Source organism: Asterias rubens, chromosome 20, assembly GCF_902459465.1.
Source record: "Asterias rubens chromosome 20, eAstRub1.3, whole genome shotgun sequence".
NCBI lineage: Eukaryota > Metazoa > Echinodermata > Asteroidea > Forcipulatida > Asteriidae > Asterias > Asterias rubens.
The window spans coordinates 10,411,978-10,431,159 of NC_047081.1; the positions used below are offsets into that span (position 1 = coordinate 10,411,978).

The 19,182-nt window shown below is 39.5% G+C and overlaps 1 protein-coding gene across 4 annotated transcripts in view; it reads right to left on the reverse strand.

Moving 5' to 3' along the window:
* Positions 1-18,374, reverse strand: part of LOC117303661 — a 28,164-nt gene extending 9,790 nt beyond the window's left edge. Inside the window, exons 1-6 of one of the 4 annotated variants that reach the window (XM_033787907.1) lie at positions 18,036-18,374; positions 17,007-17,274; positions 7,339-7,437; positions 4,784-4,949; positions 4,277-4,474; positions 1,536-2,269 (exon numbers count right to left, since the gene is read on the reverse strand). In XM_033787907.1, the coding sequence (XP_033643798.1) occupies positions 1,536-2,269; positions 4,277-4,474; positions 4,784-4,949; positions 7,339-7,437; positions 17,007-17,040 (1,231 nt within the window). In that variant the 5' untranslated portion in view covers positions 17,041-17,274; positions 18,036-18,374. Of the gene's footprint in view, positions 1-1,535; positions 2,270-4,276; positions 4,475-4,783; positions 4,950-7,338; positions 7,438-8,605; positions 9,258-10,536; positions 11,065-17,006; positions 17,275-17,661; positions 17,980-18,035 lie in introns of those variants that run through there. The other 3 variants (XM_033787906.1, XM_033787903.1, XM_033787905.1) reach the window with 3 other exon arrangements.
* Positions 18,375-19,182: the final 808 nt, after the last annotated feature.

Sequence of the window (19,182 nt, forward strand, 5' to 3'; positions counted from 1 at the left end):
GCACTCTAAGTTACTATTACTTGACCTCAGTAAGGTTGTCAACGCCAGGGGTCTATCGGCAAGTTGTTATTTGATTTTTGTTTTGGTCACAGCTTCACATTAACCTGGCGAAAGAGGCACATAGTCGTCACAAAACACAGTGTAATTGTTCGCTAGTTATTTTTTTGTCTTTCTCCAAATTTATAAATTCATATTTACAAAGACGCAAACAATTGTGTTAGTAATATCTTTTTTTGATCTACATTATTTAATAAATATAATTAAATTCATGATTTAGCTTGAATTCCTAAAATCTCTTTTCCAGCCTGTTTTCAATCCCATTAAAGTGTTTCGTCTTAAGATATATAATCAAAATCTAAACTAACAATTTTATAAATTCATACACAAATTGATAAACAAGGGTGCTAAGCGATCCAGCGACATTCCTTCAATTGTTCTTTGAGCAACAGAGCTAATGATTTTTTTGGCATAATTTGGCACTAATTTTTCACCAGCGTTCATAACGTTTATCTGGTCGTCTTGAATTTATGCTGGAATTGTATAAAATAACCTTCTTCATATTATCCTAGACTTTGCACCTACTTGGCAGGTCAGGTCTTACCCACTTCTAATACTGGAAACCCCCTATTTCAAAATGTTTTGTTCCATAGAGAACTCTAAGCTTTGGTAAAATTGAGAAAAATTAATAATTTTTTATATTCCTTTTGACCTTGGAAGAACATGATCCAACCATAAAAAAAAAAATAATACAGATTTTACCCCTCTCCAGAAAATAAATAAAATTGTCATTTACCAAGGGATAAATTTATAGAATTAATAAGAAAGTATTACAAATTCATACAATCTTGAGATTTCCGAAGCCTACGATAAAAATTGTTAGTTACATATAAAGGTGCTTTCAAACTGTGCTTAAAACAACTTGAAGAGTTTTGATGTTTAAAAGCAGTACAAATCTTGATGAGTTAAGAATGTTGGTTCTTCATGCCTGGAATTCCATTCAAGGAAGCCAGCCCAAGCTGCCCGGTTTGTGTCCTCCATTAAGTAAATTAAATCAAGGCTAGCGCAGAAATTTGTCACTTGCACGTAAGCAGGGAATCGTGATCGTAAGCGCGTAAATGGCGATAAGCAGAGCCATGAACTTGGACCCTGGTCTGGTGGTTTCAGAATGACTGTTAGGAGGAACCCCAAGATGTCAATTCTTTTAGTGGTGGTCACAACTTGCACCATTTTCATATTCCATGACCAATGTTAAATGAGCAAGCACCATGAGACAATCAAGATTAAGAGTTAGTCCAAGCTTCTTAGGCTGAATAGTGAAAGGTGCAACTGGAAAGGTGGGGTGGGGTGGGGTGGCTGAGAGGCGACACCCTTCATGAAGTTCCAGGCAAGATGATGTGAGAGTTGATAAATTAATGAAAAAGTCAGAGCGATGAAAAGTTGTTAATGTCTAGAAGAAGCGAACAGATGGATTTCAGGTTAGCGATGGCAGGGAGCGAGGGAAGAGGTATGGTGTTAGGAATCGGTTACGTCTTTACCTTCTTCTTTAACCTTAGGGTCATCTTCCGTCTCGTCTTGCGGGATGGCCGCAGCGGCAGCTGCAGTCGCAATCAAACTGTCGATGGAATGCATGTTGGACGTGGGCTGCAGCAGGCCTTCTGTTGCGACGGTTACCACAGCATCATGGCCCTTTGTGCTCTGCATCGTCGTGGCAAGGGGAAGGATGTTGCCGACAGGGGGCACCCCCCGAAGGATTTGAGGGAGGGCAGGATGGGATGACTGTTGCACAATTGGTGTTTGAATGGAGGTGGGTGTGCTAGCCATGCTCATGCCGGTCACGGGGGTAGAAGTAGGGAGGCCTGCCAAATTAGCAGTCGACACAGGGTTGGTGCTGGACATGACAAACGGCCCCGTGAGCATGTTCATGCCCTGCGGGGCAGGGCCGCCGGCTCCTGGGATGGTGTTCACCCCGCCGGGGAAGGAGAGAAAGTTACTCTGGACCTGAGAGGCAAGGGCCGACTGGGCAAGCTGGAGGAAGGCGGCGTACTGCTCCCTCTGGGCGTCGGTCATGCAGGCAATCTGCTGCTGGGTCAGGGTGGGCTGGCGGGCTATCATGTTGGGTCTGCAGTTTGGGGAGGCCATCGGGGAGGTCATGTTTGGTGAGGAGATTGGCGTCGACTCCAAGTCGCTGTGTCCGGAGTCCGCGTGATTCTTGGTGGTGAGTGACAGGTCGTGTCGCACCTGTCCATTCACGATCTTGTTGCGCAGAATTCTGCAGAAGAAAAACATCAATCAACCAATTCAATCGATCAGCATGGCTATTTGATTATTTCAATTTGCTATTGCTGTATACATCAGTTTACCTGTTTTTAGGTTTTTAGCCTTCGAGAAAGACTCTGAAAGACTCTAGGGTCAAAACATAAGGCAATTAACTTGCGTCTTTTCCTTCTTCAAAACAAACAGAAAAACTATTTTTATACTGCCCACATCCAGGAATGAGTGGATTTTGTTATTCATAAAAGAAATATACTACTAGCACACTTGGCACTTTGCCAGCCAGCTTGAACTCCCATACAATGCATCAGCAATAGGCTTGTTTGTATACAATTAAAGGAACTGCCCAGGTATAATTTATTTTTTAAATGATCACAAAGTATTAAAGTTTTCATGACTACATACATTGTACACATAAGTGACAGGATTTCACCTTAGCGATCAAGGTCATGTTTCTTATGTACATTTGCATTTAATCTATGTGATTCTCAAAACAACAAAGTGGAGCCAGACTATCTCATCACTTTAATTTGGTCATATTGATATTCCCACACCCGAGAAGTATGCCTGTACAGGCCTCCATTTAAACTGACGGCACCGACAGCCATGGTGCTCTGTGCTTTTGCTGTGGTGCCCTCAGCAAGGTTTTAATAGTTTTCCGTGTACAAGTGCCCCTTATCAGAGACATTTTTGTGAACCCCTTCAAAAGAGAAGTTAAAGGCGTGACTGTGGATTTGTTCCTGGTAGGTCTCTGAAAAGCAATTAGTACAGCGCTTATCACACATCAGTGTACATGGTAAAATTAATTTTATATTGATTTGAACTTGGTAATACATTGTCTTCATCTTCTAAATAAATACCGACTCGATTCCATGAGCAAAATCATCTGCAGCACAGTAACCATCCATTCTAAAATTTTGAGTGCAACAACAGAACTGTTCCTTTAATATTGTAATCATTTCAGTCCACAAATAGTTAACAATTGGTCAACCCAACCCCAACTACACCACAAAGTAACCCTTCTACACCACAAAGGGAACCCAGGTTTTCTTTACAGTCCTGCAGCAAGCACTTTTTGTATGTCCATTCTATGGTTTATTTTCAGGGGATGGTAGTACGCATGAATGCACAGACTCAACAAAGAGCTTCCTGGAGCAGTCCAGAGGTCCCTGGCACAACATTCAGGGGTCCACAACTACGATCCCCAGTGAACAATTTCTCACTGAAGCGTGGAAGGGACTGCAGTGGAACATGAAAAGAGCTTCGCATGAATACACACTGTACAGTGCCTGATGAAAAATCATGCATGAGCGAACGGGCATAATGTACTTGTACTGTGGGTTTCGCTTTGAATGAATGGAAACCATTTGGAAAATCCCAAACGGTGGCAAATACGTTCGTTCATTTTACACATCTGTCGCTCGCCCCATACAATCACTACATTATGCAATGATGATGACAAATTCAGATTCTATCTTATGTTTAAATATTTGCCTTGTGAAAAAAATAGCTGTTCTTCAGATGTAAAGAAAATTTGCTCTTTGATGTAAACCTCTTGCGCTGAGGATATGGTTCCAGGAAGCTTGTAGGAATCGTTTACTCCTGACCAGGGGTTACCAAACGATGGAAATGTCATCAATTCATAGTTGAAGACCATTTGACAATGCCATTTCTTCTTTTGGGAGAGTAATAAAGTTTCTGATGTCTATTCTCACCCCCCGATTAAGTGGGGAGGTCTCCCAGCTGTATGTTTACCCTACATGTACGTTTAGTAAACCATCATGTTTTTCCCCGGCTACAAATGATTCAACAATCACTACACTATGCAATTTGGAAAGTTACATTTTTATCTCCTGTTTAGCACTACATCACATTTGTACACTTTTCAAACATTTATACTGTTTTGTTCATGAGGGTTTCTGTTTCTGACAGGAAAGTATTGAGCTAGTATTTATCAAGGCAAAGCTATAAAAAAACACCCCAATAAACAAACAAGGATTGTTACCTGTTGATGGAGCTGACACTCGGTACCGTGTCCTTGGAGCACAACCCATCCAATAGAAGTTTGTCCCGAATCTCCCAGGCGAAGATGGTGGGGCTGTCTCTCTTGTACTCAGCAATCTTATCAACGACATTGGACGTCGCTACCTTGGGCTTACTGCCACCGATCACTCCAGGGCGGATGGATCCCGTCTCTTGGTATCTGAAGATGATCAAACAAAACTCAATTTAGATGTATGCAGGCATGATATTTGGTCCTTGGGAAAAGTAGAAACAGTTCATAGTCTGTAGGCATTATAATTCAAAGAGGAATTTCCAAGTTCCTCATACCAAGGAAAAAACGCCTTGATGCCCTTGCCATATCAAAAACGTAGCATCAGGCCCAGTACTACTGTAGTATAACTTTGAGTAACAGTGGGGTTGCCCTTGATAAGTGTCGGACAAGACTTCAGAACTTGTGTACAATATCTTGGAAGATTTACATATAAATATCTGAGATGTTTCAACTTACCTTACAAGGATCTTGCTGACGCAGCCATGAGAGACCTTGAGCTGCCGTGAGATGTCGCAGGAACGCACACCCTTCTTAGACAACTCTACGATAAGCTGGCGTATATGAACAGGTAAGGGACGGCCGTTAGCAAAGTTCCCTCCGAGTTGATTGATGCCTTCACATTCTGAGGAAAACAAAAAACAACAACTTAAGGTTAGAAATGAAGCAATCTGTCCAAGGAATTCGGACAAGGGCCCAATTTCATAAAACCTGTAAGCACAAAAACTTGTTGAGCACAAAAAACTTTTGCTAAGCAAAAATAGGTTAGAATATTTTACCCTACTGGCTGGTACCCTGGGCCCAATTTCATAGAGCTGCTTAAGCACAAAATTTTGCTTAAGCAAAAAAATTCATGCTTTGTAAAATCAGATTACCGGCCAATACTCCACTCAATTGTTATGCTAAGTAAACAACAGCTAAATACCAGTCACAAGCAATGTATCTGGCATGACATTTTCGCCGGTAGCATGTGTAAATTAAGCAAGCTATTTTCGTGCTTAAGCAATTTTTTTGCTTAAGCAGCTCTATGAAATTGGCCCCAGATCATTTCTTGCTTAGCCAAGAAATTTGCTTAGCAGATATTTCTGCTTAAAAGCTTTATGAAATTGGGCCTGGGATGAAGAGAGCTTTCCTCGTTAGCTCATGATCTCCTAATGAGCATATGATGTCCTAATGCGTATCATCCATGCCAGAGGACTCTGGAAAGCCACGAGTCCAAGCAACACAAATTCGTGGAAAATTACTTCTTTCTCGAAAACTTCGTCACTTCAGAAAGCACCATTTCTCACAATGTTTTATACCATCAACAGCTCTCCATAACTCGTTAACAAGTAAGGTTTTATGCTAATAATTATTTTGAGTAACAACCAACAGTGTCCACTGCCTTTAAATCAACTAAATATCATGCACCAACTCTCAGAGGTAGAAAGAAGATTGAATCAGAGACCAGACATTTTTGCTTTGGTTGTTACATGTAGCTCCGAATTAAATGCGTTTCAACATTTTTATAAACCAAACTCAGCAAAAAAGGTTTGGTTCTGTTCAGTTCTTCAAGTGCAGTACAAAATTGGCTTTGTTTGAGTGCTTAGTGTTAGTTAAAAAATATGCCGTGTTTTTTGTCAAGTTTCTTAGATAGCCAGGCATGCCACTGTAGCTTCCAGCGACTCCAGCTCTTTGTTTTGTGCTTAAAATAACAAACAATTTCTTTGGCACAGCTGAGAACTAAGGGAATATCAGCTGATCAGCGGAAAGTCACATGACTGGTTTGTACAACGAAACATGATGGTTATTTTGTGCTGGCATACATACGTACGTTTGTATGTACGCCAAAAAACAAAGAAAAGTATCAATTAACACTGCTATTTGACATATTTTTAATTAAGTCCCTCATTAATGACATAGGACAATTCTATTACAAAGTACGTCGGTAAGTTTATGAACCCAAGCTTTCCACACTCTCCAGTGTTCGGGCCTGGTACATCACACAGGCAAGGAAGGCAATTGCACCAGGAATTTGTTGTTCCTGTTGGACTTCATTATTATAGGACGCTTCACGGGCCCGATGTTTCCTAGTTGATTGCCTCCATGCCCCTGGCCAAGTTGCCCCTGTGCCCCATGAAAGGTTCCAGTGTGTGCACAGGCGAGTGTTTTGTTTTGTTTTTACCCCTACCTTTCCCTTTCAAGAAAGAAGTATCAGGCATTAGTGTATTCATTAGTAAGAACGTTTAAAATGTGTCATTAGCCAAAGGGGCGTCTTTTGAACACTACGCTATTTTATCCGTCATTTACATGTCAATACATGTATAGTAAGTACACAGTTTTGAGACCAAGATTTTAAATTTCCAATTACGTACACCCTTTCACCAAATTCTGGCTAGCACAGTTTCTAAATTTAATGAAAGTCCTCCCAAATGTGATGTAAAGTTTAAGAGCAAAACAAAAACCAAACTTTTGTTAGGGTGCATGTTAAAAATAATGAGAAGGAATAACAATGTGGTCACACAGTTTGGACACCAATGTTTTAAATTTCCAGCAATTTAATCTGGACACCCTTTTACACAATCCTGGCTAAGATATTCAACAATAAAAATCCTCCCCAAACATGATAAAGACTCAAAAGGCAAAAACAAAAATCAAACTTTAGTTAGGGTGCATAACAAAAATAAAAAATAGAAAACAATGTGCAGCCCTGATGGGTGGCGCCCTAATGGGTGAAATCCATAATGGGTGAAACCCCCCGATGGGTGAAAGCTTATGGTTGAAAGCCCCGAGCAAATTTCCAGCAAATCTGGACACCCTTTTACAAAATCCTGGCTAAAACCTTGATTCAACAACAAAAATCATCCCTAATTGTGATAAAGAATTAAACGGCAAAATAAAAAATCAAACTTAAGTTAGGGTGCATAACAAAAATTAAAATTATCAAACAATGTGCAGCCCTGATGGGTGGACGCCCTAATGGGTGAAAGCTCCGATGGGTGAAACCCCCGATGGGTGGAAATGTATTAAGGTACCTTGGGTCTGTTGATGGGGACTCGTCATTTCGTTTCCAAGTGTCACAGGTCGGGCATACGGGAATGGGGTAAAGCTATGACCCTCTTCGCTCTGGTACACTGGAAAAATATAACCACTGAAACTGGTTCCCATGTTCTTCACTCATAACATTTCCTCCAAATTAACACCATTCGTTTGAAATTGAGATTTATATCAACATGAACATTTCTACGAAAGTTGAAGGTACGGAGGAAGGGAGGACCTCGGCAAGGTCATATCAATAACAATCTAAAACCTGTGGTTGCATTATTGGGCAACCGAAAAAAACAAAAACTAACCTGCAATTTGGAAAAACAGCAATAAGGAATTTCAGTTCATTTTGATAAGAATTTACATCCTCTGAATTTTGAAAGCACTTGTTGAATCTTACAACATTACCAATGATGTGGGTTTAACCAGCTACATGATCACCAGTCTATTCTAATCTTTATGTACGTATGCCAGCCTGCATGCATCTACAGTGCAGTCAACCCTCCTACCGTGTGAACATTCAATGTCATCCACTTCCACTATGGGATTGAAGTTACGTCAACATGCAATATTATCATAAACATACATGTACATGAAGAGTGAAAACCTCCGACCAGTAAACAGTTGTACGTAGCTCTGTTCACAATTCGAACAGTTGAAAGGTTTTACTTACTACCCCCGACTGACAATGTATAGGTTGACAACATTATTATACGGGCCAATACTCATGAAGATTTAAGTTTGATCTCAGAAGAAGAAAGCTCAACTCCAGATGAATCTTACATCTTTTTGGAACCAGTCCCTTATTGCGCTTCAAATTTATCTCTACCTGTAGATTCACTACCATTAACAATTCCAAAAACACCTGTTACATTTGTTTTCTACTTGGCCTAGTACTCTAGCAGGCATCTAGCAGGCCTGATACTTCACGAGGGCATCGAAGCAATCGCCCTCATGACCCTGGTCATTGCCCTTGAACAGGTGCCCTTGAACAGCTCCAGTAGAAATTTTATCCACTCATACGGTGCATTTTACTTAGGAGAAAATGCCTTGGTGCCCTTTCAAGAAAACGAAGCATACACCTTTGAGAGGGCAAGGCCATTTTTAATTTATAAAGAGCACCTCTATTGGAAAATCTTAAAGTCTATGGGAGAGTGTTGAAGGGGCACCAAGGCCAACACAAGGGCAACAGAGGCCATGGCCTCCAGGAAATCCCAGACCTGTGCCAGAGGCTTTTCAATTTACCTCCCAACTTACTCAATTTCGAAGGACTCCCCTCATCGCTACTCCTGCATTCTTGTTTAAATGTCCCGTCCTCGCTTAACTTCGTAATAAATATCGGCTTAATGTCGACCACCTCGTCATCACTACTCTCATCTTTGGTGTACACTTTATTGGCTTCCTGCATTGCGTTTATCATGTGGTGAAATTTAAACGGCCCCTTGCGGACGGCAGGTAAACCGTTTGAGTGATTCGCGGATACCACCATCTGCCTGTCGAGTTGGGCCTGCGCTTCCCTCTCTGCCGGGGGAATCTTAATGCTGAGGTCAATTGGAAGCTGACATGGTTTTGGTTGGTCGGCTGAAGACGGGTGGCGATCCGTCTGTTTAGTCAAGTCTGCCTCGCAGGTTTGGGAACCCGCGTCGACTTTGGTTGCTCGGTGGGCATGGCAGCTACACGCGCAGGATGTGCATCCGCAACACCGGATCAGCTGAGGCCTGGATACCAAGTTAGCCGGAGAGTTGATCAAGTTCACACCACTCAGAGCTCTTTCCATGATGGTCGGCGACATGATGGGACGGGTGTTCATAGGAATGAAAGTTCCTGGTGGCAGCACACTAACTGGAAGGCTGTTCATGGCGAGCAGGTTAGCGGCATACCCCTTGGATTTCTTCCGTTTCGGCATGTGCTATGAATCAGACAAAACAGGGAATCACGCCATGAAATAACATTTCTAAAAAATGTATGAAACAGAAGGGACAAACTCTAAGAGACTTTCAAAATCAGAAAATGAAGACTCAGTTTTTTGGGCAATACATTCAAACTATCGAAAAAGAGATATATCAGCTATATAGCTTCAATTCGTCAATGTGTTTACATAAAATACATGCTTTAAAAAAAATGGCTAACAATCCCTTGCACAATGGTGCATTGATCACTGCTGTAACCAACAAGGACACTACTAAGCAATAACTGCACTTAATCTCCACAGGGCACTATGAACACCTTGCTTGAATGAACATCAATGGGAGAAAATACAGTGGATTCTTAATGCACTCAAATACAGGAATTTCATCTGTCTGAGAAGAATGCTATAATCCTTGCTTTAAGCATCAGCAACTTTTACCTTCCACATCAAGGGAATTTCAGATGTTTCTAAAGTGTTTTTTTGTCATTCAAAATACAGAGCCGCTGAAGCAGAAATTATTTTTCTTGTAAACCTTTCTGGGGAAAAAAGACCGGTGCAAACAAAATGGTTTGGAAAATTTGGTCTTTGTGTGTAGGTTTAAAAATTAGGTCATATTATGAATAGACCAGAAACAAATCTAAATGTTTCTTTTTTTTCTCTGATAAGGCAAGATGAACTGAAAGTTTAGCAGCATCCAATATTCTGCAGCTTACAAAAATAATACTTATTTATAATAATCTGTTTTTCAAAACAGTGCATTAAACCATACCTAGAGACCAGTGAGACTTAAAATCTTTAAATTTTCATAAAGGTTAAAACAAAAAATTAAACTTTTTTACATAGTCGATGATTCAAACTTGTGGATGGAAATATTTGGCTTAAACAACAATGTCAATTTTCATTTCGGTAATTTTCAGTCTCCCCTCCCCCCATTTTTAAAAGACTAAAAAAGAAATATTTTTGACATTAAATTCCAAGAATACGGTTACTCAAATTACAATGTAATGCTGAATGTCAGAATGTTATTTTGACCTAAAATAATCAGTCAAAGAGTTTGAGTACCTTATTTAATTAGAAATAAAACAAGAAGAAACAATTTTAAAACGTGCCAGAGTTGAACTTGAGAAGGTCAAAATCAAGGTTGCCCTTTTTCAAGAAAATAAAATTACAAATTACAGTTCAACAAAATACAGACATGAACAAATCTCACACACCTGGACTGAACATTATATTACTGACTGGCAAACACAATGAATAAGCAATGAATAGGGGTACTCACTGTGTTTAGCTTTTGACAGGCTAGCTTGGCCCGTCTCTTTGCATGCAAATTGTTACGGTTGAATGGCGCGACCAACCCTAGCGGCCTTGTCGCAATGTCTTGGTTTGCCGTATGCAGCTGCTCAGCTACCGTCGCACTGCTCGACACAGACCCTGCCACTTTTGAATTGTCCAACGTCGACGGCACCTCTTTCCCGTTTAATTGACGCCAATTGTACAATTTCTCAGGAATGTTTCCCGGTCCCACGACAACTCCAAACGACATGACGTCACCTCAAACGATTCCGGTGCCACAGTTTGTCAGGAACGGTGTTTATTTCGGCCAAATCGGTGCATGTTTATCTCCGGCGACGAGCACAGCACAAACAGAAGAATGGCGGATTTAATGTAAATAATAGGGAAAGCGCTCACGGAATTGTGCGGTTTTGATTGGTCTATGCCGCAGTGCAGGAGGTGCATTAACATAATTCGACCAATGACATGCATGAGTGATTACTTGTAATAGGTCTGCGGAATTTGTCCAGCTGGTGGCGCTCTAACAACATAACGGTGTTGACAAAAGACATGAATATTAATAACTACATGGCCTACATATTTTTTAATAATAAACATAAACAGATACAACCTTCAAAATATTTATATACAACTGTCACACTTCGAGTGACTGAGCTTAAATTTATCAAGGTCGCATAGTTTATCTGTAAATAATCGTTTTACTAGAAAGTGTTTTAAAAGCTCCTTTGTGGAGTGTGTAAACACAATTATTTCGGCAAAAATCGGAGTTATAATAAATCCGATTTTTGCCGAAATAATTGTTTTTTCTTTTTTTCTTTTCTGAAGTGGACTTTGACAGATGAAGCAGTTTCAAAACGAAAAACGTAGGCCTAGAGCCGTGACAGATAGGTTCGGACAATAATATTACAACGAACAATGCACAAAACGCAAACATCCCAAACTGTTTGTACGTGGCCGATGGATGGACGACAGATAAAAGTTGTAGTTTTTTGTTTTTATTGGGTGGATTTCGAGTAAGCAAAGGTTTCTAAACGAAAACTTGACCAGCTTTTTGAAATTCTTATATTTACTCTCCTGCAAATTGGCCTATAGTAAATTTAGACCTAGTGAACTACTGTTTTAACAGTGTTAAAAAGAAGACATTTTAACAGAAGCCCGAGGTCTATCACTTTGACCTATTTCCGTTGATGATTTTCATTTTAGAAAATTCTCCCCAACCTTCCGGTATAATGTAAAAAACAAAAAAACAAAAAACTACACCAATATTTGTGTATTGTATTGCAGATAATTTATATAACTGTCAGAATTTAATGAAAAGTTAATAATAAATTAAACTTGCAAACAAATCAACAAAGTAACAAACAAGCAAACAAAAGTGATTTGTTTTTTGCACCTCATAATTTTGTCCTCGTTGACTATTGATTGCATCGTTCAATGCTTTTACACAAACGCAAAGAAAGTTACACAGAAACGACATAAAAGAATAAACTTAAAATACAATTTTTTTTAAAGTTTTAAATTTTTTTGCTCGCAAACCATAACAAAAGAAATTTGTCAAAATCCTTACAGGTTTTATTTCAACAGGCTGACAGAGTAATGAATACTCTTTGTAGCATATAAAAAGTATTTTGAATTAATCCGCTTTTTAGCATGACTGTTTATATGAATTAATTGGTGCACCGAGCCGATGCGCGCACCTTACAGTCATTGGTGACTGCGCCCTCTCGTGGTTTTATTTAATACGGGTTGTACTTCAGTTTTGCGAGTTATTATTAGTACGGTATAAATCTATCGGCAAAATCACTCCTTTAAATCAACAAACTCGGGTGTAATAGTGGCGTTGGATTAGGCAACGTCAAATATTGTACATGATGTATATTTTCAGATAATTATCGGTACAGTCGACTCTCGGATAATTAAAACACCGAACCCGAAATGCATAACCTTCTCACTGATTCCACTTTTGAATTTTCTTACATAATTGTTAACATAATTATTATCTGTACGTTTTTACTACTGTAATGCGCATCTGTAACTATTTTTTAATGAAACTTGCGCATAATAAATGAATACAAATTATTATAACTGTGAAAATCTGTTTTGAGTTTAAACAGAGTACCAATTTTCTCAACATTGAAGGATCAACTTGTTTATCATTTTGACACTGCTCTTACATTTTATATAGCATCGAATCACACACAAGAATCTAAACTTTTTGCATGCGAACAAAATGAGTCCAAACTTTATGCTTATAAAGTGGTGGTGATATTTCCGCACTTTTTGTTTTATAGTGTACATAGATGCCCATGCCAAGATTTTAAAGACATTGGACACTATTGGTAATTGTCAAAGACCATTCTTCTCACTTGGTGTATCTCAACATAATTATGCAGAAAATAACAAACCTGTGAAAATTTAAGCTCAATCGGTCGTCGAAGTTGCGAGATAGTAGTGAAAGAAAAAAACAACCTTGTCACACGAAGTTGTGTGCTTGCAGATGCTTGATTTCGAGACCTCAAAATCTAAATCTGAGGTCTCGAAATCAAATTCGTGGAAAATTACTTCTTTCTCGGAAACTACGTTACTTCAGATGGAGTCGTTTCTCACCACATTTTTATACTATCAACGGCTCTCCATTACTTGTAACCAAGTCAGTTTTTATGCAAAAAAAAGCACGCATTCTAATTTTTTTTAGAAATTTTACTTCTAAAATAACGAACAGATTAGCTGAAAACAAGTCCACCATTTTAAAAACTAAAAAAATAGTCGGGTGGGGCGGGTGCACTTGCCCCCGCTTAGCAATCTTGCAACCCCGCCCACAAAATGCAACCAATGAAAGGTTCGACAAGTTAAATACCCCCAAATAAAATGTCTGTAGAGAACCGCCCGACTATGAAGTTATACACGGTTCCCGTGATTCAACAAATTTTGATGAGCTTTGTCAACTTGTTGTTGTAGTTAACAGTACCAATGAATTTGGGCAAAGAACGTAAATTCGCAGACATCACGTCTTGCCTCGGCCGAGAAAGTCCCTGCTGAACTATATGTAGGGCTTCTGACCGGGCTGGCTAACATACAGAAGCACTGAATTACAGCAAAGCCAGACCGCACCTTGTCTTATGCATTCCGATACCCGTTTATTTCCCCATTATTTCCCAAAGGTCACTCATACAAAAGGGGGATTTCTATCAGCTTTTTTCTTCTATTCCCAAAAATGTCCTTAGCCCTCCGGTCGACGCATAATCACCGCCAGAAAAAAGCAACAATGACGACCACATAATGGCGTGTCAGGGTTCATGGTTTACACAAAATGCCTTTAGGGTTTGCGAAAGTTTTTCTTAAAACTGTTTGTCTTCGTCTTAAAAACAGACACCGAGCAAAAACAAAATAAATGTTAAATCTGTGTTGTTGATTTAGAGAACTGTGTTTGATTGAGTCTGACCTGACCTGACCCTACGTGTTCTAACAAAATGCCGAGAGAACTTTCATTCTTCCATGTTGAATGAAAGTTTCCCCTAAATACATCCGCCTATTTTGAGTATTTTTTTGGCTCAAATTGGTTGTCCAACTGACCAAGTGCAAACCTACTGTTTGTCACGTATGCCCCGTCTCAAGATAGTGTTTTTCAACTGTAATATTCGGCTGACTGAATTCTAAACCCTTGATCAAATTTCTGCTGGGAAAAGATTTTACATCTTTAGATTCTTATTCAGATTTCTTACATCACTGGCAAAGAATGCTCTTATTTTATGAACCCCCCCACCCCAGAACTATACGTTTCAGTTTTTAATTTTGAGTATGTCAGCTTTCCCCATCCCCAAGTCTGCCCATCATTGAACCTCATCATCCGTCGATTTTTCAAAAAGGCGCATTATCTGGGTGTTTTTTTTATTTCCACGGCAATGCATTATCGGTAATGGGCCACGCCCCCCTTTTAAAACTTCAGATTTAGTTTGATATCAGACCCAAAATGGCGGCTTCGTTTTTTATACAATATCAAAACACAGCTTATAAATCATACATAAAAAATGAAATTACCGTTCAACTGTGCAAACTGGATCCGTACAAACGCATGGCGCCGTTTGATCGGCATAAAATAATACGAGAAATTCTTTTGGATTATAAAGGCAACAAACAAATAATGCACACTAAACAAAAAAATAAACACCTAAATAATTATGTTTAGTGTTTATTTAAATCTGTAGATTAAATATAATAATCACAATTAACATACAATTAATTAACAATATATTACGTTTCGTTACGTTTCCATTCGTATTATAGTTTAATTATATTCTTGGCAGAAAAAAACTTCTTAACATACTAAGTGGTGACACATAGAAACAACATTATTGGTATTCCACAGACCAAAATATTTAGGCCGTGTCCGAAACGGCGACTTCGGCTACAGCTACGGCTAGATCGCGCGCGTCTGCCTATTCTTTAACACTGGTAGACGCGCTGATCTAGACGTAGCTGTAGCCGAAGTCGTCGTTTCGGACACAGCCTTAGTACAACATTACTGTCATTTTGCTTTACCCACTCATACAATACACAGCTTAAAATAGACTGGTGCCCTGCCGGATATGAACTCGACATGATGGTGATTCATTATTATCTACATTGTAATACAGTTGCCAATGACATAGAGAACAAACGGTGGTCACATTTTGAAGAAAAGGCTTCAAAGAAAAGTATAATACAGTGACCGGGCAACTAAACATCGCTTGGAGCAAGGACAAGTTCATTATATTCTTTTGGGTGAATGTCAAAAACGGACTTGCGGTTAGTGATTATAGTGTTAAAAGTTGAGCTTCAAATTTGCCACGGAACATTGACTTTGTTTTGCTGTGGTTCATCGTTCATCCTTCACATTGCCTCTTATAGTGGCCGGGGTTCGAATCTAACATGTGATTTGACCCAAACGATGGGTTTCTAGAAGGTAAGCAATGACCGTTAGACCATGACCCCAACGAAACGATTCTCTTAATCTTAGCAAACCACTTGGTATGAAAAGGTATTATTTCATGGACGCTTTCACAATGTTATAGATCACGTTTTGATAAACCTACAACCTAACAAATTCCAACACAGGTTGTTGATTGGATTTTGATGGTTTGGGCTAAGGGGTAAAGTGTTCTGTATATAATATCCAATTTCACTTTCCCGACACATAATACCAAAAACTAAACACAGAATTTGAGATTATTTGAATCTGAGAAAGACCTCAGGCTTGATGCCCTTTCAGGCATGTGAAAGTATACAGAAACTTATGCAACAAGGGTTGTTTTTGCTTTCATTATTTTCTTGCAACTTCGATTACCAATTGAGCCAAAATTGTCACAGCTTATAGTTATTTTACACTATAGAATGTTGGGATACACCAAGTAAGAACACTTGTCTTTTTTTTTTTACCAAACGTGTCTATCAGTGCCATTGGGCCATTGTATGCAATTTTGCCTTTCCTTCTGCAGCACTGCAAGTACATCAAGCTTGACCATAAAGCAGGCATGACCATGTTTGTGTGTTATGTTTCAATGATGTTCAATGTTAAATGTAAAGTCATAGCTCTGACAATAACACTTTCGTTTCTGAACAAGAAGTTTCTTTAAAGGTGTTGCTATACACCTGAATTATTTTGAACATACACTTCAAAGCTGGACACTTTCGGTAAACAGTATTTTCCAAAGGCCCACACTTCGTGTATCACAACTTATACATAAACTAACAAACCTGTGACAATTTTGGCTCAATCGGGAGAAAATAACGGGAAAACCCACCCTTGTTTAGCACGTTTCGCCATGTCATGACATGTGTTTATAAAATAAATCCGTAGTTATCGAGAATTGATGAATTGTTTTAATGTTTTCTCAAAAAGTAAAGCATTTCATGGAATAATATTTCAAGAGAAGTCTTTCACCATTACATTCTGTAAACCCTGTAGGTTCTTTGTAAATTTGTGAACCCGTTTGTTCTGTTCCGAAAGTGTCCAATGGCTTTATATTCCTCCATGCTTTAATGAATCAAATAGTATCCTATAAATAGAAGCAGGTGCCAAGTGTAATAAATAATAGGGGCGTGGTCATCCAAACCATTTTGGGAGGATGTACTCACGTATGAGCGAGAAAGATTTCGAAAGGTCAGACCACATGCAATTATTCCAAAATGATCAAGTTTAGACCACGATGTATCTAAAACATTGTCAATTATGCAATACCAGATCAATATACAAATACACCTTTCACTGATCCGGACAGAAATAAACGAAACCGAATGACAGGGTTGATCCCCCCCCCCAAAAAAAAAGGACACAGTATGTGGTAGGATTCGAACTCATTTCACATGGTTGTGGTGACGAGTTTGATAACGCCACATGGGAACGAAGTGACAAAATAATAAGTTGTTTTTCAGGGATAATCAGAAGTTTTTTCAGAAATAGAAAATAAACACACTTACCAGCACGTGAAATCCGATTCGTTTTTGCCTTCATCTTGCGTTGTTGTTTTCTCCCCTTTATTCGGCTCAGTCAACGCCCGAAAGAGGATGGTCAGTTGCCGGACAAACCTTAAAGTCCGGGAGGGGGTGACTCGAGGTGAAATCCACACGGTGAGGTAGGCCCAAACTACGGCGATAAGGAGGGCCTTTTTGGTGGCGTACCTGACCCACTCGTAGCTATAGCAGAAACACGGCCGGGGCACTCAGGTGTAGTTATTTTTTCCACAGGCTGTTGAGGTAATAAACAGAGTCGTAATGAAGTCAATGGACCGTATCGTTTCAACTTTGACTGACTTGAACAGATTGATTTTCATGAGCTGCTGATGAACATTGACAAAACATGAAAACATCGGCAAAATTTTGCTCCGTAATATTACCCAGAGCTACACAAATTGTACGAAACCAGTGCGGTATCAACTACCAAGCCATGCGACAGAACAACTTCCTGAACAGCAAATAACTTGATTCAACTGAAATAAAATACCCCACCATAATTATCTCAACTGGGCAAAACGAAAATACCACAGAGTCGATGTTGTGAAAATGTTAGATGATTCAAACATACATCTTCTTTTTGGAGAAAGAATCTCAGATAAATGTGAAAACATTAACTTACCAGCGACACAAACACGGTCAAAAAAATCGACAACGCCCAAAAAACTGCACCGCAATGCACTTAATCACTTGCACTGCGAAAGCACCCTACGAACTATAGTCACATCCAGGGAAACCAGCCTGAACTACCTGTAGTCAGTACATCAGGTATACCTCGTTGAATATGTAAGCAGATTGGGGAAGCGAACAATAGACAGCCAGCCAAGAAAAGGATAAAAGCATAGTATAACGATGGTGGCATTAACTATAGCTCCCCATTGAATCAACAAGGTTTTTTTTCTATGGTAAGGCACCACTGGTACGAGTGTGCGTGATGGGGTTTGCGGAGTGAAAGCTGTTCCCATCGCCCCAGTGTTCACCGAACAAAAGACATACCTACGTGGGGTCCTATTGGGTAGCTTTTTCGTCCGCACAACAGCATAAAAACACCTGTGAAGCCATTGGTACGATCTAGGTGTGCCCGTTTGATGCTTTTTAGAAGGTAACAAGGCTGCCATCTTGGATGCGTCGGTGAAGAAAACAAAATTACGAGCGCGCGGTGTGGAGAGACTTTTGGAAAGTTGTGGTCGGTGTTTAGAAGTGGAGTGTTGACTTTCCTGATCTGGTGTTGAGTATCATGGGAAGAAACTCACCAGCCAAACCGGCCGAGTGAACAAGCACACAGATTTGCTTGGCTAGGCCTACCCCCTTGCTCACTGGGCCCGGTTTGGCTGATTCACGAAGCGTGCTCAAGCGTTCCCATGTTTTGGTTGCAAACATCACCACATGGGTATACAGTTTCAAAACAAAATCCTTGGGTAGACCCTTAAGAGAAGGAGTCAATTTCCTTTTCATCTCAAATGAAGGAGGCGGTCTTGATGTAAACAATGGAAGAAACAAGTTCGGGCGGGGAATAGGATTGCACAGTGCCAATTTTATTCTTGCGAGTCATAGACAAAGTGTTGTCAACGCTTACTGATCTAGAGGCCAAATTATCAATAAAAATGGAAAAAAAAGTCACATGTGAAAACAATTTCAGCAGAAGACATAAAAAAGAAACTTTATAACTCTTCAAAAAGAAGAAATTACATTAAGAAATTACATTTGTTGATGAAAAACAGCACAAAGAATGTCACAGTGTGTCAATAACGTCAAATCCTTCCACGTTAAAGGCAGTGGACACTATTGGTAATTTCTGAAAATAATTATTATCATAAAACCTTTCTTGATTACAAGTAATGGGGAGAGGTTGATGGTATAAAACATTGTGTGAAACAGCTCCCTCTGAAGAGGTAATTTGCCACGAATTTGATTTCGAGACCTCAAGTTTAGAACTTGAGGTCTCGAAATCAACCATCTAAACGCACACAACTTCATGTGAGAAGGGTTATTTTTATTTCATTATTATCTCGCAACTTCGATGACCGATTGAGCTCAAATTTTCACAGGTTAGTTATTTTATGCATATGTTGAGATACATCAACTGTGAAGGCTAGTCTTTGACAATTATCAATAGAGTCCACTGCCTTTAAGCCAGGTATGA